A 27,291-nucleotide genomic window follows, 5' to 3' on the forward strand; every position below is an offset into this window, starting at 1 on the left:
TCGTGCATGCCACCGACCACAGTTTGAAAGCAACCTCCGTCATGATCGCGTCAGCTGGCTTCTAGTTGCCCCACCTCATCGGAAACAAGCCGTCCGCGCGCGTGTTTGGATTAGCTCGCGGCGGGTATCCGCTCGAGCAGTTTTCCGTCCACTTCTGATCTCCCTGTCCTCGAGCGCGTTCCGGATCACTCGACAGAAATCCTGTTTCGAAAGGATACAGGAATAGGAGCGATCGATACCTTTCTAGAGTCTAAAATCCAACGATCCGTGGTATTTGCCCTGACCTTTGTTCGTATCGGAGCATTAAAGCATCAAGCAGGGTGTGTCTCTAAGAAGTTTTCTTTACAAGGAAAGTTCTCAAGTGTTCGATCGATCGAGACAGATGTAACCGATTTCGAAAAGGAGAAAGAGGGGTCGAGGAAGATCCAGATCGATGAAAGTGTGCCTTGCGTACGAGTAACGGTGTGCTGTAAACGATGTGAGGAAGATCTTCGCGCAAGAGAATCGAAGGCGATCGATCGTGGTCGTTGAACAACGCGGCCTTTTGTTCCCTCGGAGGATCGTCTTGGATCAACGAAGATGAGCGGCAGAAGAAGAGTGTTCAGTGCCCTGAATGGGCTAAAGTGTGATCGTGCTATCGTATGGTCGGTGTTTTTGTGGTGTCTAGTATTTCTGTCTGGTAACGTGGAGAGTGCACCGCCCGGAATATGCGCGATGGACGAGTGCAACTGTACCGTCAAGGCACACCGTTGGGTTAACGTCAAGTGTGTCTTCTCCAACGATCAGGTGAATGAAACAAACAAGTACCTCTTCGTGACTAACCTGCGATGCACGCGATGCAGATATGCTCAACGAAGATACCATCGTCACGATGTTATACGTTCTGATGTTATACGTCCCGATTCACGTTGCGTGTAGATATCTCTGTCGCTGAAATTCATGTTACACGTAGATATCTTTGTCGCTAAAATTCACAACCGCCATAATAACGATGCTGGAAACGTGCGACGCAAATGCGCGCCCGATGACTAACTCTCGGCTTCCAACTTCGCGCTCTGCGCGCTATAACTTATTGTTAGCATCTCTCGTATATACGATCTTTCTTGCGCGATCTAAAAATGGAATCTTTTCGCGGTTCCACGGTCTAGCTAAATAGTACGTTTACTCTTGCTATAGTGTCAAAACTCAAGCAGCGCCTTGTTCTTAAGAACAAAGGTTTCTTTCAAAATATTAGAAACATGTGTACCTCGTACACTTGAACTTCAACCTTAATCACGCGCTACTTCTTTGACCAACTTCTTATCTTTTGACAGTATTCGATAGATAGGTTCCGAAAATATTTGTCTTCAGCTTACAACGTTTTCCAAATCCAATTTAAACTCGAATTTAACCGTAATTCTAACTCAAATTTGGCCTAACTTAAACCAAATTCAATATATAACATAACCGCAAACTCAGACCCAACCTCACCTGCACACTCGATGCTGTGATTTACTGTTTTGTAAATGTATGCTGTGCCACGTGCAGTAACTCTTGTAACGAACGTAACTTTCCAACCGGATGTTTTCTAAACTTAAACTCGGTATTTCTGGATTTTATTTTTTAAAATTAAATCACATACTATTAGAAAATATGCAAATCGGAAAAACGTTTTCCAAATGTCCTACAAACGAAGTTTCAAATCATCCTTCGAATTACTAAATCTCTACATTTTCCTTTCAAAATAAGTCGATACCTTACTCATAGTACAATTTCTGCCAAGCGATTACTATTTCTGATTTAACCGTAAATTATTGAAAATCGCTTCTACCCAGCATTTACGACAGTCGATGGTGAAAGTTTTTAGAAAGACAATGTGGATCGTACTCCAATGCAGGAATTAGCGGACAAATCATTTGTCCGTGAATATGGCGGGAATCACATAGTAACGTGCACATGGGAAACACGAAGGCATAACGGTCTGTACAGGCGTCTCCTATGAGCACATTTTGGCGCATTATACATATCCGGAGTCCCACTTGCCGTTCCCGTTGTCAGCCTCGCTTGGCTGGATGCAGTCCAAGCGATCCACCGACCAGCAGTGGCACGGTACTCGTTACGAGCCAACCAGGCTCGTTCTCTCACCTTCAGCTTCAAGCTGGAACTTCCGCAAGAAACTTGGAATCGAGTTAGAACGGATGCACCGGCTGCTAACCGGATAACAGATTGCTATTGTTGTTGGCCCGCGTTCTGATACGATGAAAACGCGATGTTTTCTATCGGCGATCAAAACCGTCAACTCAAAAATGGAATTACCAGCAAGAAGAAAATGGCTCGCGAAAAGTTTCGAACCGATGCTTCTAGGAAATGGTATTGGATTATATCACTGAACAACGTAGAATTCGATCTTACTGATTAGATGTTATATGGTGGCTCACGAAAGTATTTGAACGTTTAACCATAGAGAACTTTTATGCGTTTTTCACAAGATCTTTTGAAACTTCATTAGCACCGTAACGAGGCACGTTTGTCAAGACCATATCTGTTAAATTTAAAACCAGTTGAGAAAAATATATATAGAAATTATAAGATGAATTAGATAAGAATTACAAAATGTATGTAGAAATTATAACTCATAGAAGGTACTTATCTACAAATATTCGAATACTTTCGAAAGCCACTATGTATATGTAGTATAACTGTTTCATTTCTCAAATGATTTTATTCTGAAGTTGCCAATGGTACGTATCGAAAGAAGATCGTATTTAGATGGTAATAACGCGTCGCGTAATTGATGGTCTTGATTTCTATGGTTGATAGGCGGGTTAAGTATCGATGCACGCTACGCTTCTTGACTGTGAACTGGGTTCCTTATTATTGCCTATCGTTATTTCGATCTGAGTACCGCACGGTAATGCAAGGATAACCAGTTCTACATAACGTTTGCAATGCAGAAATCTATTCATGGTCCGTTAGCGATTTCTTAGATGTAGTTGAATTCGTAAACGATGCTAAAACTCCTTACAGTTCTACGTATCGAAGTTCTTCGTTAAAAACTCTTGATACGCGATTGAAATATCGGTATGTTGCTATTTTGTACTTCTGTTATCATCGAAGTATGGTTTCTCTGTGAAGTGGCTGCCGAGTCGACTATGTATAGTATGATTGAAAGTAATTTCTGTCGATCCGACAAACGCCTGACGCGACACTCGTAGGCGTGACACGCATTGCAATGTATACCGGGTGTCTCGAATCAAAGAATAGTGGAACGATCGACGATTAATTATTTCTTTGTCGCAAGTATCGTAAACCTGGTTCTAGTTCAATGACATCGTTCGTCCGCGATGACCGCTGATGAAATTTACTTGTTAATCGAATCAGATTCAGCCACGATTCAGTCACTTATCGTCCCAACGTCGTTAATTCTATTTACAGACCCAGTACGGTTATTTGCGTTAAATGCCCGTCAGGCTTTCTTTAATCGTTGGCTTTCGATTATGATAGTCGGTTGAATGAGATACCAATGGCGTTGGAAGCAACGGTTACATCACGATAGCGTTAAGTCTACAATTGCAATTGCGATTTAGTACCCGTGGACTCGAATTATATTCTTCCACGATCAATCGAAATTACTTTATCGCGGAAGAGTCAAAGATAAGATAAATCTATCTTAGGTAACACATATGGTACCAATTTATTCGTATACATATCTTATTCATCAAATCGTTACGTCAATGCGATCGATAATCGTATTCCTGTTGAATATTAAGCGTCGATCGTCTCGTCAGGATTCTCGATTCTCGTGCGATAGCGAGAAACCGATTGGGAACACTTCCTCGACAACGCACGCGGAGTCGAGCACGTCCGTCATTCCCATCTGAACAGTTAAACGCCACGCCGGTTCGAGGAACCTCGTGGCACGAACCTCGTGTTTATACATTCAGAGAGGCACCGGAGCCGAAGGGCAAACTCGTGTAGATCGACGCGATAGGTCCCACGAAATCGTTTGCTGGTGCGTTCGCCTAAACCTAGCGTGGCTTCCGGCGCGCGCAACTTCCGGCCGAAGGGTTAACCAAGCTCTGCAAGTCGACGGTCGTACGAGGAACGAAGAGAGACCGCCCTGTATAACGTGTTGTCGTCGATTCCATCACATTTCTCCGCGTCTGACCGGCGTCATTGTTCTCCCATCAGCCCCGTAAACAGTTTGATCTTCCTACTGGTTCGTAGTTGGATTCGAAAAATCGGTGATTAACCTTATCGCCGACCGTCGGGGAGAGGACGTTGACCGCAAATTACTGTAGCGCAACGATTCCAGTTATAGAGCATAGGCGTGTGCCATACCGCGTCGTGTTATGCTGTTCTCCTTGATAAACGGGCAGCGTGTCGCAAATTCAATTGCTGGTCGATATCAATGGCCTGATCAGGACCGGCGTACTCGTCAATTAATAACGAGGTCAACGCGTGCCGCCGATTAATTCCGTCCAACTTTCCTGGCTTTCGAACGATACGATACGATAACGATTGTGCACAGTTATGATCGTACAAGCAAGGCAAATAAAGCTGGCGATCGGATAGAACGAGCGTGCAGTCGTGCGAACGATAAAAGCAACCAGTTACAACGGAAGCGAACGTTCCCCGGTTATAAGCGCGAGGCTGCGTATATGTACATGTATATGTATATGTACAATGTATACAGGAGAATAATACATTCGACCAGTTAGTTCGTCGTCTAATTATCTGATCCAATTATCGTTCGGACGATTCCTGAAAATGGGGCGATCGTGACCTATAGACCGGACCACGGATTTCAACTAAACGACAACAATAACGACAGTTCGTGCGTTCACGAGAGCTGGTCGCACCTCTGCGAGGTCTTTCATACCCGCGCCGTCGGTCGTCCAACGCGGTCGTTGGATTAATAAATTGACGGTTCACGGGGTGTCAGAGGGAGAGAGGCAGGCCGCGGTGGGAATTTCATGCGCACAAAACGGACCACGCGATGGCGAGAGAACACCGCGTCGAACCTCGCCTCTGACTGCTGCCCAATCCTTGCTCCGGCTCAATTTATTCACAATAGGCTCTTTCAACGAATTACACTTCGGTCCACGACGAATCTCTGGGTGTTACCGAGCGGCTGACGCGTAATCATGCGGGTGCGTTGTGTGGTGCGATGACGGGGCGCGGAGGGGAAAAATTATGGGTGTCGTTTATCGTCCGGACGGCGCTCACCCCGTACGCGGCCACGTTTTCCCATTTGAACCGGCTACAACCCGTTTCTTTCTCTTTTTTGTGTCTCTTCTCTTTCACAGTGCTCCATTTATCGCTCGGTGAAGACTCGATAAGAGTCAGCCTCCTTCTGGAATTCTTTATCGAACACCACGGATAATCCAGCGTCGATATTTTTGACTTTCGAGAAGAAACTAGGAGAATATTGAACCTATTACCATAGATAAAGCTCCTTGCAATAAATATCTCCCATTATCTATGAAGGGCTGCTGTAACGAGAGACGATAAATCAACGTTCAGACTCTATCGAACGTTAATCAATCTCTTCGTTTCGAAACAATTTCTTAAACAAACTTTCACCCCTTATTTCCTATTCCACGATCGCATATCGCATAGTATTCAAGCGAAGTAACGATCTTCCGTGTCTCGACGTGACTCTGCCCTCATCTTGTGTGCGTCATCGCAATTGAAGCCCACGGAAATCTTTGGCGGAGCTTGACGCTGGATCTAAGCTGGTTAACGCACCAGATAACTTCGATAACCCAATAAACCGCATGGATCGAGATTGCAGCATACGCAGCGCATTATCAGCCAGGGCGACGATGCGCTCGTGTATCCCCAGCGGGCAGATAAATTATTTTAGGACAGTCCTCGGTACACAATACGTGCACGCGCATCTGGCCCGATTGCGGTTTGCCTGCTTTGTCTGGAGAATTCGCTCGGGGGCGTAGATATAGCCGACATCCTGCTTCGTTCATTCCCGACGATAATTCTCTGTAACACCCCGCGAGCACACTCGAGTTATCGCGATTGGCCACACGTGCGAAGTGGCCCGCTTACTCCATCTCTCTCTCTCTCTCTCTCTCTCACTTTCTCACTGCTGCTCCTGTTCGTATGCAATTCGTCGCGTACACGTTTGCAAAATCGCGCAAGAATTATTCATGAGGTATGTCGACGTCTAAAACAGTAATGAGAAGATTTGGAAGATTTTTAATTGATCATAGTTTGAAGTGTCCTTTAATCTTCGGCTTCAGATTTAATACAAATAGTACTATAATTCGTATGATTTTTTTATGTGTTTTATTCCTTACAAGAAAACATGATTTATGGAGTAGTATGTTTCATATAACGAGATATAAATTACTGCTTTACAATTCCGAGGAGGGATTCAATAATTGCTGAGATCATTTGTCAATCGTTGAAACATGCGATCTTGTCGAGATCTAAACGTGGCGTCGTGAAAGGAAATGTCGCAATCGAAACTTCATACTAGACATATGCGTGTTGACCGAGTCTCTTGTACGACGGCTAAAGTTCCCTACGTTTAGCCAGTCGATTCGTAACAGTTTGTGTAAACAGAAGTTTCTGTAAATTACTCGGTGATATACACCGAAACATTTTCGAATGAACGATATATCGATAATTTTCAGTTTCTCCAACACAGCCATAAGTTGGAATACTTTCTCAGCTTCTCTATTGTCCCATAAAACAGATATATCACCATCTTTATATTCTAAACTTTCTTCATAATTTAAGTACGAAGTGCCGACATCATAGCAGGTGTCGCGCAAAATAATGTCACAGTAACTATAACGTATAACCTTCTCTCTTACGTTATTACGTTCACGGCGAGTGCTCATCTACAGCAGGTAACCAGTTTATATTTTAAACATATCTCGTGTCTTAAATACGAAACGTTGGCACGTTCTCAGGTGCTATGGATGGCACTGGCACGTGGCTAGCTCCAGAAGAGACATTTAAGAAAAGTTGAGGAACACTGATGAGCGCGTTATTACGCTCATCTTTCTTTTTTTCTGAATATTATCTGAGTTACGTATCCTCGGAGGAAACTGGACTAATAACGGGCTTATTGTTTCGAGTTCTCAGCTGCAACCACGATGACCTTGTCAGACCCATGGCGACGTAGGTCGACCGTGTCCAGACCCAAGTTTTTTCTGCGTCTATTCCCACATTTCCGTCTTAAACGTTTCTCAAGTTTTCCACGGAAATAAAAATTCGTTTCGGGCTCGGTTTACCAAGGAAATGCGTGAGAATTGCATTTGTATTACTCTGTCTGTCGTGATTTTATCGTGCACGATCTCGTCTTACAGCTTCCTTCCGAACGTAACTATTGTTGAAATGCTCGCATAAATCTTATTGCAAAAAATAGCTTAATGGTCTTCGATGTTATCGCGTTAGATGTCTAATTTGAGAGATTATCGGGATTGAAAATTAGTCGCAGTTAGACTGAAGCGTCGTTGATTCGAAGGCAAAGCTGCTGACAGACGTATTATCCAAGTAGATTTAACTTTGGAACGGTACTCGACGTTTTCGAGTGTCTCAAGTAGTTCACAATCTACGACGCTATTCATGATTTTAGGTGTCGCTTACGAACTACTGCGATACGCTTGTCAGAAGCATCATATAGTTATGTTACACATTTGCAATTAATACAATTTACAGCAAGCAATATACACGAACGATATTCTATTAGACAGTCGTAAAATTTAAACGATACTTGCTAAATTGCAGAAGAAAAAAGACTGTCCTTACAAAGTACTTCTACGTAATTAATAATATTCTACTTCAAACTTTCTACATATTCCCAATCTATTTTTTTACTTGTATCGCTCTTCTAGCAAATCAACGATATTAACCCATCAAGGATCAGCGATTGCATTACGCGTTTCATTTGTAATTTTGTTTCAATTAATTCATGAAAAATAATTCTACTTTAATTTAAAGTATTATCTACATTTCTCCAAAAGTTAACATTAGAAAATCACGATGCATTCGAGAACTTATGGCAACTAAGAGACGCTGTTGTGTCAATCTATCGAAGAGGAGCAGTTAGGTCCGCAGTGAAGGCTGGATGCTCGAACAATTAATCGAATTATGCGTGGACGAGAGGATGCGCCATATAATGGTGGGGGATCCGCGTATCTCTCAGTTTCGTGTGCTGGGCGACCCCACATGGATAGGGCAAAAGTAATTTCGTGCGCGGGTAGAAGGAGCGGCGGCGCATGCACCATCATTCCACGAATTAACTTCCGGCATTCCTATGACGAGCACGGCGCTGCAAGCTCCGCGAAATTCATGGGACGCGATATCGCGGGGGTGCACACTTTGGCGCCCCTAGCTACGCCACACGCGTGTACAAGCGTAATGCAGTGGTTTTGCGGCCCCGCTCTTGCGGTCTGCCCGCTAACGATGTTATGAAATAATACCGCTGTGGATAGAATTTAAAATCTTCCCACTTCTGGTTTGCCAAATCTGACTAATTGCATTTCGAGTACTTTGGATTATTTTCTTTCTTTTTTATTTTAGCACTTGAAAAACAAGCGCCATGCATAGACTCATAAAGTGAAGCAGAAAAGATTACGAAGCATCTGAAAACTTGTAAATATTATTTGTGAATATATTTCTTGTTTTACGCCTAATATTTTGAAATTGCATTAGCAATGAGATCTAACTATCGTGATTATATCGGTAAAATTTGAAATGAATTTGGAAATGTATATAGAAATTACGAGGATTAGCAACGAGGAATCGTTGAAAGATTTGAAACTTTTTCTTGCGAAGAAGAAATAGCTGAGGCTCGTTCAAGTTGCTAGGATTTTTGAAAGAATTTGATAAACGCAAACACGTCACATAATTTCTACGTTGAAAGCACGCGGCATCGAGCACACGAAGAGAGTTGCTTGCAAGTTGATCCATCGATCGGACATTGAACCTCGACTACCTGGGGTCTCGTGTTCACGAGTCTCTCGTTTCGTACGTACATCGTCTCGCAACATGATTCGAAGTGAACAAGAGGCAGAAGCGCGCTAGCCGATCCGATCTACAGGCATCATTATCGGTTAACACCTTCGAATCATCTTCGAAAACCTATCTCGTATTCCGTGTAATTCCAAAGGCTTACGCAATGTTAGCGTGGTTTCGTTAAACGAGTAGGCTGACTCGAGTACGTCAAGTTTGAAACGGAAGTTGCTCGACACACTTTGCGGTAGATTCTTTCTTCCAAGTAAAAGTCACGTTTGTGTCGCCTTGTAGACTTTTTATCTCCTACATTTCGATGGAATTCGTTGCTCCATTTTGATTACATAGATTTATATTTATTCTCTTTTCTTTTTATGTTTAATCTAGAAGACATCGTGCTTGGTTTGAGAAAAGGAAATGACAGAGAGATCTTCATAGATGTTTTATACATCTTTTAAAAGGGTACATCGACTTAATCTTCCTTAATTGTTCATTTCTTGTATTCATTTTTGTATTTCACAATGACTCAACCTGTCGCAAGGAAATATTTTTATATTGTTAAACAATATGTTGCGTTTAATAATTATAAATTATATTTACTTTCATAAAATTAGTTTTCACATATTCATATTGCTTCCATACAAAAATTGGTTTTGTGGTATAGATTAAGGTCACTATATCCCTCAAATAAACCATTGAAATTCGTAAATCGTAGGGATAACAGTTTTGGAAGAATATATTAAAAATGTATATTGATAATTGGTGAAATAAAGATCAGATCTCGACTTTTACAAAATGCATTTCATGCTTGTGAAATATTCCGCATCAATAGGTATTATTCGTAAACGAACGAAGCTTAATGAATTGGAAAAACACTGGCTGTAACAATTTCACGGATGATGCTACCGATTCGATGCATGAAACGTGAAAATCGCGTGATTTTCGCTCGAACAATATTTATCATTTTTTCCCTGGCTGTTCTCCCACATTTCCATTTGATAAATATTAAATCATGGAGCGTACATCTACATATAATACAGTTACGAGGATTAAAGTTTCAAAGACATTCAGAAAGCGATTAACAAATAATGCAAGGTACGCGTTATGTTCTCCAGCAGCAACGCGTTAAACGACGGAAACTAAGAGACCTCATTAGTGTCACGCCATTTTACGAATTCAGCAGAGATTAATAACCTCGGAAAGTACGCGGTGGGAATTTTAAAATTGTTTTCGAAGTTTAAACGACGTAACTGGTTTCCAAGAGGTAACCAGCCTCGAGAGTTTCGTGCGATGGTGAACTTTCCTTATCGTACGATACCGTGTTTCAGTTTTTAAATATGCTTCAATGATTGCGATGACTCTCCCTTCCTGCGTCTACTGGAATTTTAAATTCGCCGTAGCTTCCGCGAACAGTAACCAGACCCCTTTTGCGGTTTCGTCGAGCGTTCGCTCGGTTGCAACTGTGTCAAGTAACGATCTTCCAACGCGACTTCGAGCACTTCGCAAAGAGAAACTTTCGACATCTCGACGAAGGATTTACCAAGAAGTCGAACACTCGAACCCTGACTTCTTCGTTGTTGCTTCCACGACCGTGCAATTGCCAGAAGATCCTTTTCTGTTTCCTAGTTATTTCCACTCTGCCGTTCTGCCTTCTTTATCAACCTCGCTGATACTTTGCTTTTCTCTTTTCCACTCTTTTCCGTTCTACGTCACCTGAATCCTTCTCTTGCAATGTTTTTTGTTAGCTTCTTTCTCTCTCTTTACTTCTCTTTATGTTTCGTACTGCAATTCTAGTTCTTCCCATTCTTCGTCAACCTTTTCTATTTGCCTCCCTTCTTCTACCTCCTCCGTAGAATACAAACCTAATTTTCTTTTATACGCTGCTTCGAAAACACGTTTATCGACTTCGATATACTGCTCGACGTTTTAAAATTTTCTTTCCTAAATAACATTTCCTAAATTGAGAAAGGCGTGGGCTGTCGTAAAGATGATAAAACACGTGTATAAGGAAAAACTTCGATAGTGTGATTATTCGCCTTATGTTTTAAATCATTCAGATAACGTTGTTATCTTTGTCATTAAGAACCGTGTATTTCAATGTAAATGTTAAGACACGTGAAATGCGTGGCTTCGTCAGACGAAAAAACATGTAGGAGAATAAAGTTCTCTTAAGGTGTCGTTATGGTGCGCGATAAGACGAAAAGAATGCGTTTCACCGGAAGTAGGCTTATAAAGTATACAGGGTGCGCCGTTAGAATCCGGACAAAAGAAGTTTTGTGCAGAAAGTTGTTTATTTAAGTCAATACACAAAAACACATGAAAATGTTGTTATATCTCATTTAAAGGGTCCTTGCTGAGAACTTTTATTCTATGTAACCACCCTCTGCCTCTATGACCTGCTCTATTCTTGCTCTAAAGCGCGAGCACGCTGACTTCAACTGGTCGCGTTTAATTGTCGCGAATTCTGACTCGATAGCAGCTCGTAGGGAGTTGACGTTGGGGTGCCTGCATTTATTAGTTTGTCTCTCGATAACGCCCCACACGTAATAGTCCAATGGGTTTAGGTCGGGACTGTTAGGAGGCCAGAAATCTTTCGACCAAAACATGTCCACATTGTCAGAGAGCCAATTTTGAACAAGATGACTTGTGTGAGCAGGTGCGCCATCTTGTTGAAATAAATACGGCCTTCCAGAAGCCGTAATTTCCATCCACGGCTTTATTACTGTCTTCAGGACCTCCAAATAAACCTCCTTTGTGATTCTTTCGCCTTTTTGGAAGAAGTGCGGAGGCATGACGTCGCCCTCACTTGAGACAACGCTCAAAACGTGAACACTTGCTGGAAATTTGGTTTTGCCCACAACAAAATTAAATTACCGTCGATCTTGGGTAGCTAAAGAATTTTATAATTTCGACCGGCGTTCTCCCGGCGCGAAGACTTTCTATAATCGCCGCTCTTCTATCGTATTCCGGGTTTTGCTTAACGAGTTCTGTCATTTTGAGGTTATAGAAGACTTATTGACATATTTAACTAACTTCAGAGTCAATCAGCACAAACATCTGAATTCTAATATGGTGGGAACTACAAATTGAATTCTGTCCGAATTCTAACGGCGCACCCTGTATAGTTGCGGATTTTTATGCAAATTTATATTACCCTGAATATAACTAAAGAAAAGCAACGTATGGAACGTCCTTAAAGGGAAAGTAAATATTAAAATGAGCACTATACTTTGGATAGTTTATATATCCTTTACATATTATGTGTATTCTGTGAATTTTTCTACGTTATACATTTTTTATAAATGCATAAACATCTACTATCTATTTATAACCATTTTATTCTCCGAATTTTATATTCCGATATGATCTTTTTCCATTGAAAAACCATTCCACTTATGAATCATTGAAGAAGAATTGCTTAGAGTTCACACTTAAGGGACACTGTTCCCTATCTCGTGATATATGAACTGAATATGATCAAGATGAAAACAGTGGACCAAATTATGGATATTACTTGGTAAATAGTATCATCGATTGCTATTGTCAACTTCCTCAACGAAGACACCTACAACACGCCGGATAGAGTTAGCCGAATTTCGAATAACTCGATTACGATTGTCTCAGGCTGAATTACAACTACAAAACACTGACTATCCTCGACGAGAAGAGAGGGTCTGTTACTAGGTCTGTTCCTAGGTTTCTTCAATTAGCCTCTGTACTCGCCGCCAAGTTCGCCACCGAGCGGAAACTTTCGAAAGTTTCATTGTTCTTAAAGCGACTCGACTTCTCTGTTCACGATCCTATTGTCACCGCAGATCAACTCGAATTTCCATCATAAGAGAAACAACGTACGGCTAACAAGTTTTTTTAACGATGGAAAGCCTTAAAAAAGTACGGTCCGCAAGTAATAAACTTGCGGCGTAAAACACGAGAAGCATATTACCGCTTATCGTCGTTTCACGTTGGAGCAGTTTTTGATAAAAGCCAAACCTGATTTACGTCTCAATTATCCCCTCGGTGGAAACTTGTATTTTCAAATTCCCATGCGATACATCGCCTTTGTGATCTTATCATTTGGTACAGTATTTTTAAAACTGCAGCCTGAATTTTAACATAGTCGAAAACCACGTAACTCAAGCTCTATATCTGTCGAATTTAACACCATTTCCACGCACGTAAATTGAGAGAGGAATAAAGAAAAAAGGAAGCAAGGGGAAAGACACAAGTACTGTTCACGTAACTCAGGCGGATTTAGCATTCAAGAACGAGCGTATAGTACCTTCTGTTCCTGTGAACGAGAAAAAATTGATTCGTACTGTCAGTTGCTGTCCGTGGCTCGTACATAAAATCAAGCTACGAAGCGTTAGTTCTCGCTGGGCTGGAAGCGCACGTTATAATCCACGGGAACGCCATTGTCGGTCGTTCTTCAATTCCGATTCAGCCGGCGGATCGCCGATAGTTCGTGACTAGACGCCTTAAAATGCCAGCCGGTTGCGGCGGCGCTTTGCTCTCCGGCATTCGCGACACGCTCCTCGATACTGCTTAATTATTTATCTTCTCGATCGAGTATTTCTTCAACCGTATAATTTGGGGGTCGACGGTACTTCGAAACGCGGCTCGAAGTGCTTCGAACGCCTTCTGCTGGCTGCTCGATTCAAACTGGGCGTATTCTCGTAGTACAGATGCCTCGACGACGTTGCCAACAAACGTTCGCGTTTCCGACATAATTTCTCTCTCGTAATTTATACCGTCGCGCTCACCTTTCTTGCTTGTATCCGTAAATTTCTACGGAGATTGTAAATTTCCGCCCTTGCTTTTTCGCACGATGAAATCCTTTATGGCAAAGAATCGCGGCATATCCGCGTGCTTCCATTTTTCCACGGTTCAGAGTGGTTTTAGCGATCAAAAGCTTCGTTTCGACGAAGTCGCGGTTGTCTTTCAACAACGCGGCTTTAATTCACTTCTGCTTTAATTTATCTCCGCAATTTATGAGACTTTGTTTAACGCCGTATACACGTTCCTATCTATCCGCGGTGGCCTATTTTTCCATGGCAAATAACGCCGGTTACGAGCTCCGAGCAAAGTCTGCTTAATCGCAAATTTAATTGATGGTTCGTTTGTTTCCCCGTTTACGTTCGCTGTGGATTTCGTCGTGATCTCGCGAGCACACCGTGCATTTGCCACCGTCTTAAATCGTTTATTTACCCTGAGGCAGCGAGCCACCCTTGTATAGTTTCAACTCGCACAGATTCCTTCCTCGCCTCCTCAGGGGCCAAGATCTTGCGAGACTCTGACTTCTCTTTCGTTTGTTTACCTTCTTCTCAGTCATCGCTTCTGGCGGCTAGTTCTCGTACGCAACTCCTTCTTAACCTCCCCTTAAACGACGACATCGTGATGTCGCGTCTATAGCTATCGCTTCACGACAGAAACCTTCGAAAAGCGAAAACCCTACGGGTTAAGGGTAACATCATCCCTTTTGTCGCTTATGACCCGACTAAATTCGATTATTTCGCTAAGATTTCCTCACCACTGCTCTTCATTCCCCTATTGAAACTGTACACCGTACGCTAGGCATCCCTTTAAGAATTTTTTTTTCAAACACAGCGTGCTGACGTTGCATGCTTCTTTAGTCTATTGATAACGAGCTGACGAATTTTCGACTTTTTTTTAGTTATAAAGCACAGTATGTAGTTATGTAAGGTTATATTAATGGAAAGTAAGTTTTGGAGTAATTAAGGCAATTCGGTAGTCTATTTAACATTAACATTTCATAGACAAATTGTGTCGTCGATGATCCTCCGCATTCTTTGCTCTTGAAATTTTCACTTAGGTTGTGTGAAAAAATATGTTTGTCTATGAAGATAAACAAGTCTGTCCCATAGTTTGTTAAAGGTTTTTAATATTCTCTTGAACTTTGTGAAAAATAATTCTCATCTAATGATAAAGTAAAAATCCGCCATTGTCTTCAAAATTTGATATTATCCTGCTCTCGCACGGAGCAATTTAACGTTCTAGAATCCATACCGAAGACGCCACAATTAATTGAACGACGTAGAGACGATTACGGCGGCGGAGTTTAAGAGCCGTTCATAATTCGACCGCTCCTCTTTGTGTTGGCAACTAGGTGCAGAAATAGCCGACGTTATCCCTGTTTCATCTTTTGAGTCAGCGTGCGAAATGGCACGAATTTTAAGAGCGGTCTTAGTCATTCATCGAGCGTAGAGAAATGCACGGGTGTCCTCGTGTATCTCTCGACTTACGCAGGGAACTGCTAGGAAGAGTTTTCCCTCCTTTTGGTGGCCCCGTTCTTCTCTTTATTTCGGAGAACGTCCCAGCTGTTCCCGTGCGATGCACCGAGCCTGACGTCACCGATGCACCCGTGAAGACACTCCGAGTCAACCATCATACATTACGGGGAATCGTGTTTATAAACTTCCAACTTTCTTTGGTTTCTTTCCTCGAGTAGAAGTGGTGAAATTTTAATGACACCGGCGGAATAATGGCTTGGACATTAGAATTCAGCAACAGAATAGATTTTAGTATTCTTAGCAAAACGTAATTGAGAAGATCTCTGAAAAAAGGAAGAACCTACAGGTGTTATTGGTAGTCTTGTTGATATTACTACAGGTCTCTATCGTCGATTGCGATTTTAAGTATTTGCATTTAATCGTACATTTTAACTCTTAAAAGTATCGCCCCTTTGGTTCCATAATTATTTAAGTTGTAGATTTATTGAACTTTTTATAGTGATAAACGACAAACGTTATTTTATGAAAAATAACAATGGACTAATTATAATTCTCAGCAGAGTGTATTTTTTAATCAAATAGTTGAGTTATGGTGGAATTTTTAATTATTTGGCAAATAAGAAAAGAACGAAGTTCTCTAACAGCTATTATAATTGCAAGATGCAAATATGGTTAACATTTTCCAATGCTGTTCCGTTTTATTAACAAACTGAAGAACTTCCTTTTTAATAAACTCGTGATAGTTCGTTTATTTTGTGCAAGTAATTTTTTTCAAGATTCTACCAACATTGAAAATTCGAATTTGAAACTTTTAGTATCTTCGGAGAGTTTCATAATCAATTTAGGATTTTATTCCATTACTTTTGAGAGTAGATGATAGCATGAAATCATCATAATGCGGTAACATCGAGGATTCCAGGGCGTCCAAGGGAGATGAAATGGATAAAACGAATCACGATAAAACGGTTTACACGAGTAGTGGCTTGCGGTGCACACGGTGCTTATAATGCGAAGATTGCAGTAATAAGCGAAACAGAAGGTAATTCGACGGTTCCGTTTCGAGTTCATTTCTTAATGGAGTGACGGGTCAGGAGTGGTCAGCAGGAAGTAATTGCAGTCGCATCGCCGCACCCTGTCCTCGATCATTTCTCGTCACGCGATCGGCTTCATCTTTCACGTAAAGTGTAATGTCAGTATGATTTCATGCAGGTTCGTTCACTTGATCTGAATTTCTTCCGCTTTGCGTTTCGCTTTCCGTGAAAGAAAACCAAACACAACCGCGATACTTCCCTGGAGCCTAAAGTCTTGCAATCAGATTCTTGATACTCTAAACAAGATTTTGGCGTGACATATTTTCTTCGATTTCATTTCTCTCGAAAGATCATCGATCCTTTGAATGGTGTTCTTCTAATGGACGTAATTAAGGGACATTTATATACTGTTATGTTTAAACATACGCGTCGAAATATTTATCAAGAATAATACTTAGCTCCGATTTAAGACAACTCCTTATACGAATAAAATTATAACGCTTCTATATCATAGGAAAAATTACAAGTAGAATAAAAGAAGCCACGATGATCCATTTCAAACACATCTATAAAGTTTCTTAATATAAAGGCAGGAGATAAAAATCGAAATCGCAAGACAGCGACAGTAAAACAATTCTTCTTCGAAACTGTCTTCTCACCAACATCAAAACTCCTCCATTATATAAAGACCTAACTACTTAATTCTGATACACATTTGTCTTAATCCATCCACAAAGTTCCTCTATTTATTTAAATATGTATTTCTCACTCAAACAGCATGTCCGCAAGTTTCCACGAAGTAGAAGTAGCGTCCTATACTACTTCATAGTAGCACGCGCACTCCTCTAATCAGGCTTCACAATCGAGAAACAAGTTTCGAGTAGTAATTTCAAGCGACTTCCAGACACACTAGCCGCATTGTTCTCGCGGCAGATTCTCTGACACCGTTCCCATTCCTTCGCTTGTTTCGCGTCCCGGTTCGCCCGGTCTAATTAACATTCGCGTGGGCGTTAATCCGCGCAACGAGCGTGTCGACGCGCGACAACTCGTTTCTACAAGACGTCCGATCGACGCCAGCCTTTTCCACCCGACCTCCGCCGATGCACGAGTTCAAGGTGAGCCTCACACGGTGGAAAATTGTGACGGAGAATTGCGTTAGAAATCGGCGACGCGATAAGAAAAACAGATGGCGGATTTGTGTTACAACGATTTAACCGTGTCGCAAGAGACGAGATCGCGAGCATGTGGATTAAAAGCAGAGACAGAGGAGCGACTATGTGAATCATCGGTTCACTGGTGAACGCATGGAACATGGTAACTGCGATCCTTCCAGTTGCTGTCTCAGAATCGAGGAAAACTCGGGATACTTGTTGCGATATTTCGTGGTTTCGATGTTTTGTGTCACGGGAAACGATGTAGGGGCTAGAATAATTAATTTTAATCTTCAAGATTTTTTTTAATTTCTAGGATAATTTATTTTCATTCCCAGGCATTTTTATAAGTTTGAAAAAGTCAAAGACGATCTTCTTAGAGGAAAAGAATGTGAATTTTATGCCGAAGACAGACGTAAATCTTAAATGTAAAATGCTACGATAATTTACGTATAGCTTTTAAAGTTAGGTACTGGAAAGTAGAGTTTAAAGTCGTAGATATCTTATTTATACTATACTCTTACTTCTTTATTCTAAATATTAACAATGATTTCTTAAGTCGAATCAGGATAAGAGGAAAGTAATATTTTTAATGAACGAGTAGGAAGTGAAACATCGAACTTTTCGTTAAAATGTTTTAAAGCAGCATTTGACGTGGTTTTCCACAAAGAAAAGCTGAAGCCTAGGGCTCGATGAGAATTTTTAGTGCAACCAGATGGCCGCGTGATTTACCAGAACCGTGACAGAACAACAATTATTTAATTATCTCCTGCGCGGGCTTTCCATGGAAGAATATCGTATTTCTTTCCGGTAAGCCACGAAACGCATTACAATGAATCAAGACGTCGCTAGGAGAAATCACTTGGGCTGCTTACTCTCCAATGGATGTTGTGATATCTCGCGAACCAAAATATCCTCAGATAACGAATTTAGCTGCGCCACGAAGGTAAAAGGGGCAGGCCTTCCTCCGAAACTCGCAGAGAAACGAAATGCGAGGATACGTACCGAGAATAGCGCGACGAGAAAGATAAACAAATTGTCGGAAATTCCGATCCGAAAAAGAGGAAGTTCCACCGTGAAAGTAGCAGAAATCGCATAATCTTCGAATGAAACCTCGATCAATCGAATGTGCAATTTTGTTCCACAAATTTTCATGATCTTTCAATAAATTCACAATTAACTCATATATATTCAATCAGACTTATCTACCAAACGTATATAAGTAAGTTTGAAGCTTTAATATTTCAAATTTCTATATAAATCTCGAAATAGACGTGTCCAATGGATAAAGACATATTATCACTAGAAAATAAAAAATTGCTAAAAGAAATATTGAAATATGTTACAGCTATCTACACTAGGAGTAACCGTGCCGAAGTCGGCATTTTTCTTATCGTTAGATCTGACCACAGGTTCTCACCACGATCGTTAGAATCTTTCCTCGAGTTTTTCACTATAGGCAGAGCGCAAGATACGAGGGTATTAAGGGATTACAGGAATCATCTGCCGGAGGCTTAGTCGGTGAACTGACGCGACACCTCGATTTTCTCGCTAGAGACTTACTAAATACCGACGCGAAGACTCCTCGAAAACAGCTTTGCTTTCCAACAGGTACAATGAGTCCTCCTAAGGTTCACAGAAGTAGGTTTTGGTCTTTTGTGAGACGAACTGATCTGTCTCCTTCTTTAGAAATTCAGGTAGTCTGCCTCTTTCTGTCAGTCGAAAAAAATAAGGTTCTACGTGTCTGTTTGATTTAACGTCACCCCTTACTCCAGACCCGATTTCAGCGTTATCGTTCCGTCGATAGACACTATACTGTTTCGTCGACGCGTTGCATTGGGGTTGCCATCGTGTTTTCTCATGTAAATTTCAAGTTCTACCGCGGCTTATATCGTGTTCAAACGTCGGTCCAGAAGGGATATCCTAGAGTCGACGTTTGCGCGGTCCAAGCGACGTGAGAAAGCGTTCCGAAACCTATTCCAAACTGTTACTAGATAGCTTTCTACCCCTTTTATAGTCTCTCCGTCTATTTCCTTTTCTTTCTTTTCTTTTTTCTTTCTTTTCTTTTTTCTTTTTTTTTTTTTTTTTGCAAAGATAAACTCTACAACGATTGGAATATAAATCACGGACGTTGCACGCGTACGGGGAATCCGAGGAAAAATGAGATACAACCAAGCCGACCGACAGACGTATTCCATTTTTCCAGCCATTTGGAAACATTAGGAAAAACATCCTTTCGCTTGTGTTCTATTTTGAGTTTGTACACCATGAATTTTTTCTTGCACGACTTGTTACGAGTAGAAGGATTGACGACAGATATTTGTTTTTTTCTATTGCCTTTTTCCACGTTGATGCTTCCGAGGAAATCGATGTTCCCTGGTGGTAATTGCTCGTACACGCGACTCGTTCGGTACACAATTCAAAGAGAAGTCGGGAAACAGCGGAATTATTGCTTAGCATGGCGTTCGAACATTTCATTAAACTGGCGCGCTGACAAACGTGCAGATAGCGGGGAACAGCCAGGAAGCCGACGTCAGCGGAAGTACTTTTAAAGGTAACTCGTCGTGGGCCAACAATTTCGCTCCCCGCCGTCTCTCTCTTTCTCTTTCGCTGAGAACGTGATTAGTATGTCACCGAAAACGCAAGCTTCGCGTGCATGTCTGCGTGCTTAATGATGACGAACAAGCTAATTCAATCAACGTTCACCGGTCTCGTCGCTATCATCCAGTCGATTCATTTTCGTTTATGCTCGCAATTCGAAGAAATAAATTTACATGCGTCTCGATGAACGCACGAAGCTACTATGAAATACACTTTTTGACGATAAAGTCACTTGAAACGTGCCTCGTGGACGAGCAATTAGAGAACGAGGAGGAAACAATTGGTTCGTTCCGTTGTTTAACAAGGAACCAGGGGCAATTCGATTTCTTGCGCTGTGCGAGCACATTCGAATTTCCAGACCGGTTCTTGCGTTTCATTTCATCATCGTTGGTTCAAAGGGAGCAGAACGTCGTTAGCAAACCTTTTCGACACGTAAATGGCAATCCACAGAACGGCACATCGATCGTCGCCATTTCGTTATATAATACAAATCTGACTATGGAAAAAAGATGGCTACAAAGAGATACGCAACCTTGCACGCATAACCAATGATGTAGATATTCCTAGTAATCGTACATGTTACATTCGCGTGATTCATTTTTCACGCGGACTCGACCCGCAGAACCATTTCCGTCTCATTATCGATTCACCTCCCGTTCGACGAACCAAGAACTCGTTCACGCTACGTCTAACATCGATATAATATTTCCGAGGACTTCAAACATGTTGTATCGGATACAATTGTATAGCATTTTCTGTTCTGAAAAGTTTCATACGATATATGATTTTTACCTTTGATAAAATGACATTTTGAAAATGACGCGATACCCATTTGACTGACAGAATGAAAAATATACCTTAATTATAGGTAATTGAATTTCATACACAGAAAACGAATAGTATTGAAAATTTCAAAAGAGAATGGTAGGAGTGTTTAATTAATAATCGCGACATTAATTCGTCAGTGATTCCAGGTCGTCGAGTTTCTCCTGTTCTCTCTCGTATTTTTTCTTCTTTTTTCTTTTCGTAGTTGCTACAACCAGTTAGCCTGGTAATTCAGTCTGATAGAAATTCACTTGTTGATTTTAAAACGCGACAGGGCTAAAGGACTTCCGTTTCATTATGGAGATTTTTAACTATCTGATTATTATTCATCGCCGCCCGAGTCGTAACACGTAAATTATTCCGAGAAATTATTCCCGGGGGTCTATTAAAATCCCTCTGCCCAACTCCCTCAGCCATTCGTCGCCTCTCTTTTTATCGTTACGAAATTGCGAAGGGAGAATCCCATCGAGAAGATGATATTTGCAATTACATAAATTTTATGACGGTTGAAATTGAACTCTTCTGTTCCCATTACGTGGAAACCTTGGCCATCTATAGTGCCAATAAAAATGGAAATATTCTCAACCTCGCTTTGACATAGCTAATTACAGGTCATCTGAATTTCACTGCTAGTTTTTCACAAATATCGATCATCCATCGCTCGATAAATTCTCAATTTTCCTCGCGCGTATGAAATGAGAACGAAGAGAATGAATTTTGAAAGACGTATGAAATGAGACGTTTCGAAGTGCAACTACCTTTACTCACAAAGCTCTCTATACGTACAGTCCACTCGCAGGTTGTGTGTATATTTATCAGATATGCATCATCAGTCAGCTCTCGACTACGATTCATAGCAAAACATGATTTATATCCAGGATACACCTACCTACGATAACTCACGTCATTCACCCGCATTGTAACCCAAGTCCCACCTCTCTCGACTCAGGTATAAATTTTCCAAACAACCCTTATAATATTGAGAATTTAGAAAGCCCCTAACATCCTTTACATCCTTTCGAAACTGGCACAAAGATTAAAATACCTCTCTCCACCGTTAACGCGTCAACCAACAGGATCGACACACTATAATAACCAATTTTATTTCCCTTTTCTGTTGTTAGGACGTGGAGTTACTGGAGGGAACCATTCCATCGGATGCGATGGAGGTGGAGGTCTCTCACTGCAGGGAGTTGAGGATCCAATCGGGTGCTTTCGCGGATGGCGCGCCTTTGAAACGAGTCCACGTATCGGGGATCTATAGTCTGGTGGCTAAGAGGCAAGCCTTTCAGAATCTAAGCGCCCCGAACACGCATCTCGAAGTGTCCGAGTGCAACAGCGTGATCTTAGAGAGCCACGCGTTCAGGAATTCCCGAGGGACGCTTAGCGTTTCGATATCGAGATGTAGGAACGTTGGAATCAGACCGAATGCCTTCTCCAGGCTGCTCTGGATCACGATTAGGGAGGTGCCCACTCTGGAGCTGTCCAGCAACGCGTTCAAACTCGAAGCTTCTCAACACGGCAGACATGGACCAGCGACCAAGGTCAAGTCTACACTGATCAAATTCTTACATTAAAAAGTAGAAAGGTGACGACATTCTTTAGAATTCACTTTGGGATTTATGACCATTTATATGAATTTCTTCCGAGATAAATTCGTGGAAGTGATTATACGTTTTTTGAAAGATCGAATATTATTTATGTTTCTGGGCAATGAAATTGAAAATTTATAAAGGTGAACTCAATCAGTTTGGCTGCTGTGAAGCTCGTATATATTTAGGATTCCTCCATTCTTTATCCGAAAGAATTTTCATGGTGAATTTTGTGTCGTTTAATTTTAATTTTGATTTTAATTTGGCGTTATACTAACAAAATGTGATATTATTTTTTTACCTATGTTGAATATCTGAATTGAAAATCTTAATAGAAGTTTTGGTACACGTCAACAAATAACAAGAATTATGCATTATAAAATAATAGAATTCAAACTTCTCCGACACAGTTCATTTTAATGGCTCTTATATTTCTCATTCGTTTCGACGTAACATAAATCCATCGCGATAAACGGAATACATACGCGAAATACGTTTGGCTAGAAATTGGCGATATTCCAACAGGCTAGCCGCAACAGTTTTCGACGAATTCGCTATAATCTCGATTTCTAATTCGGCTAGTGCAGATTATGTTCCAAACCGTGAGAATCATGGAGTTGCCGACAGCGGTATTCCCATCGGCAGTTGCAGAGGTTCGGATGGATGATATCTGGACAAAGGTGATCCGCAAGAACGCCTTCTGCGCGATGACGATTTTCAGTGTGACCATCAGCAACGCGACGATCTTAGAGATCGAGACCGGAGCGTTCAGCGACAGAGCGTTAATCCAAAGCCTAGAGTTCGTCGACGTCAGATTGAAGAGCATAGAGAGGGGAGCCTTCCGGGCTGGCCACGACAACCTCACGATACAATATTCAAGGTAGATCCGCTCGTTTCCCTTTGTCTCGCTTACTGTTTGATCAGGCGTGTTTGTATTCTTCCTCGCGATTGTTAAGCCGTTACTCTGTTGTGCGTTACAGTTAACGAACGCTCAGACTTTTCCAATGTTAGAAACGTAAAAATAACGTGCTATCGCAATGTCGTTAACAAATTTTTTTTAGTAGTGAAAACGTAACGTAATTATGTGTTACGGCATTATATCCTAATATAATTTCCTCCACCTTGAATATTTATCCCATTCGGTAATGTCTCGTGTTTGCTTTGTTTCAAAGTTGACAAGCAAAATTAATTACGCTATAATTTAGTGAAGAGATTAATATCTGTAACTCGAAGCGAGATAATTCCATTTTCCATTCGTGAAAACACGCGAACGTAGTTAAAAACTTTACGTTGAAACTTCTGGAGATAAAGTTTCTGTAATGTGCAAAGTTCAAGACAAAGTTTCCTCTCGCGTTTGCAGGTTGTCCGAAGTAGAGACCGGCGCCATCGACATATCCGCTGCCACGGTCAGCTTCAACAATAACGAGTTCTTAAACCTGCACCAAGGCGCGATAGTTCTGCACCAGTGGAATCACATAGCCATCGACTACAATCTCTTCATCGATCTGGAAACCGACGCGATCATGGCAGAGGTGGACGCGACATCGGCGCCCAACTTCGAGTTCTCCTTTACGGGGAATCACATAGAGAAAGCGAGACCTGGTTCCTTGAAATTCGCGGCGATCTCGCAACGAGTGAATTCTGCCAGAGTCGGTAATAATTACTTCAAGGAGAAGTGCAGATGTGGCCTGGACAGTTGGACACGCGAAGTGACGGGGAAGAACAGCTCTGTATCCTGGATGATGGATTCGAGCTTCTGCGTAGTTGACCAGCTTCTCGACAAGTGTTTCAATCTCCCACAGGGCTACATGTCCATGAGCAATTTTACAAAAATTATCTGTGGTCCTGGCAGTCATATCGTGTGTGAGAAGCCATCTGCTAAGCCAGAGCCAAGCGTCAGTCCACCAAGCGTTGGTCCACACGTGTATCCAAGGCACAAGGGTTACTTCGACGTGGAGATGAGCGACTCTGAGCAATTGCAACGCGAGAAGAGGATCATCGTAGTGATCTGTGTGGTAGCGGTATTCATCGTGTTGGTGGTCATCTTAGCTTCTGGAATTCTGTATATGCGCCGTAGTGGCGTGTGCCCAAAGTTAACGTCCGGTCATCTGATAAACTTTGCCAGCTGGTTGTCACCCAGCAGTGGAATGACCGCTGCCACTTCTGCCAGGTCGATATCCAGGTTAAGCGTGCACGAATACGCGGGACTTCAGCCGGAGACACGGATTCTGGAGGTTGAGACTCAAGCAGAACCGGCGGAGGAAGACGAAGAAGATGCCGAAGGATTGTATCCTTATACCGAGAACAAAGCGACGCAAACGTTACCCGAGGAGTTAACGGAGGAGTACCTGAGGGATCTCAGAGAACGACTGAACGATCCTGACAACTACAATCAAGCAAGGGACATGATAGAGCACCTGTACGATCTGATTAAAGTAGAAGAGAGCTGCAACAATAACAACGACAGACAACCATCGGGCAGGGAGGAGAACGCGTACGATGTGATTCAACCGAGACAAAGGAGACTCAGAGGTGCAGCGAAACCTTCCGTTAGTGTCGGTACTAAAGCACCGTCTTTGGAGAAATTATTGCCCAGCGGAATACAACCTAGACCACCTCTGACGGAATACACGGAGCCACGAGATCAGAGGCCTAACGAACAGAATCACTTGTACGCCGAACTACCTGGTGACGAGACGGTTCCCAGTACCAGTAGACTATCTCAACCTATCCTGGCGACTTTGGCTGGAAGAGCACCGCAACCATTGCCGCCAGACGTCGTAAACGACCATCTAATCAATGATCACTCGAACCAAGCATTCGGTAGCTCGAAGACTGAAAACCACAGGCCTCCAGACAGTCCTAAGTTCGAAGCTCCTAGAAATCAGGGCAGACCCATGAGTTTTTTAAAGGCTCTCGGCGAAAGTATTCTCGGTGGATCGAAAACCAGTAACAACAAAAGGCCCAATTCTCTGCTCTGTGAATACGCCGAACCGTCCGATGCGACTGCCCATCTATACTCGGAATTACCCGAACCTCAAACATCGACTCCAGCGAGCAAGATGGCCAACAGACCGCTACCCACCAAACCCGACCAAGATTCCGTGAACATGGCGAGGGCATAACGAACGCCCATCGTCGATTGTCTGTGATAAGTGCGCGAGAGTGGCAAGACTACTACGAAGTGAATCGTGCTCTCTCGTTCTTTTTTTTTTTTTTCCTAATAATTGTTCGTCGAACAACGATGATTTTCGTGCCTGGTGACCGAACGTGTTAGTAGAGTTTCGTCGAAGAGGAACAGTGCCAGATATGTAAGAATCGAACACTTTTTATGATTTTTATGATACTAGTTTAAGAAGCTTTTGTATAAAAAAAAAGAAAGAAAGAAAAATAGGGAAATTCATAGAAAGGATGAACATTGTTCGGTTTCGTTGTAACTTTTCTTTTGTTTGTATGGAAGAAATAGTTAATTGGACGAGCGATGAAAGACGAGTTTTATTTAACGACTGGCCCCGAGACGCGAATGTATCATAGATTTATATATATATATATATATATATTTGCTTCGTCAGGTATTATTAAAAAAGTATTCCACATTCCTCCTCTGTCTTTCATTCGACCCGGTACGGCCAATTACGCTCTCCTCTTCGATCCGCCTTCCACGAGTTCGTGGAATTATGTAGCTGGATGCGATATCCAGTTCCGATAATTTCCAAGTTTCAGTTCTCTCGAGACTTCCGCCATACTCTTAATCGTTCCATCAGAAATTAATTTTAGACATAACGTGACGGTACTGGATAATCTGTGAGAACTATAATCGTTATGGACAACTCCCTCGAAATATTCTTCCTCGACTTGTTAAAACCATAAAAAGAACTATACGTGTAAAGTAGCTAGAAACTTCTAAGAAATTTCATTTTGTCTGTGACAAAACCATGACCATGAACCTGGTCGCTGTTGCACGTTCGCAACTTTGTCTTTCCCACGAGGAAATCTTGTAGCTACGAATCGTACAGTTGTCTTGCATCCACCGAGTTTATACGTCGTTTTTCCCATAGGAAACCTTTGCAATTACGAACCTTGCAAATGTCTTACGCCTGTAAAGTTCCTTGCTACATTTTCCCTTTGGACCAATCCCGCAGTTGTGGGTTGCAACATTGCTTTCCCTTCACCGATTTTGTCACGGAATATTTCGCAACTTCCATAACCAGATTCTTCGAAAACTCTCGTAACCACGACACATTCACATGACCTAGAAATCCACTTTTCCACTTCTTCCATACCTCACAAAAATATGGGAGCCCTATAGGTATATATCTATAGCATATACTCTTACTTCTCACCTCGGAGATATAAGAATTATCTCTTTCACTGTTCTAAGCCTAAAGAAAAACTTCTTTAATTCCCAAAATTTCGTACGACGTTACGTTATCTCGAGAAGCTTTATAATTCCAGCATCGTTCAAGACTTTCGCGCCCCAGCGTTTCTCTTGCTTGAGAACGCGAGTTTTGGGTTCAGGGGTCGACACGGATATTTTTTCTCATTCTACACGGCACAGTGGTGCTCGAGTCGTACGAAACATCGTCTGGTCGTTTCGTTCACAGTAGCGAGACGACCGAAGAAAACAGTCGTTTCGACGGCCACCGAAGACCCCGAAAAAGATATTCTTAATCTCTTTCGTTCTCTCTGGGCGTAGTCGGTGTGTATATCCGCGGCGAGACCAAACTATTCCACAAAGAATGTAAGAGGAGCAAATAGAGAAGGCGGCTAGCTGGGGAGGGCTGCGATGCAGCTGTTGATGTTCAAACGGCTGTTGCCTCTCTCTCCTTGGCTCTTTCACCCTGTTCCTCCCTTTTTCCCTGTCTACTTCTTTCTTTCT

The 27,291-nt window shown here is 42.0% G+C and overlaps 2 protein-coding genes across 2 annotated transcripts in view; one reads left to right on the top strand and one right to left on the bottom strand.

The window, feature by feature from the left end:
- On the top strand, positions 1-26,011 carry LOC132916539 (uncharacterized). Its single transcript, XM_060976632.1, has 4 exons — positions 1-786; positions 21,945-22,364; positions 23,000-23,292; positions 23,773-26,011. The coding sequence occupies exons 1-4, from the start codon at positions 580-582 to the stop codon at positions 25,535-25,537; spliced, it is 2,685 nt and encodes an 894-aa protein (XP_060832615.1). The 5' UTR covers positions 1-579; the 3' UTR covers positions 25,538-26,011.
- LOC132916557 (E3 ubiquitin-protein ligase MYCBP2) overlaps positions 1-27,291 on the bottom strand; it is a 263,362-nt gene that overhangs the window by 13,876 nt on the left and 222,195 nt on the right. The gene's annotated exons all lie outside the window — the stretch shown is intronic.

This window comes from Bombus pascuorum, chromosome 2 (assembly GCF_905332965.1).
Source record: "Bombus pascuorum chromosome 2, iyBomPasc1.1, whole genome shotgun sequence".
Classification (NCBI taxonomy): domain Eukaryota; kingdom Metazoa; phylum Arthropoda; class Insecta; order Hymenoptera; family Apidae; genus Bombus; species Bombus pascuorum.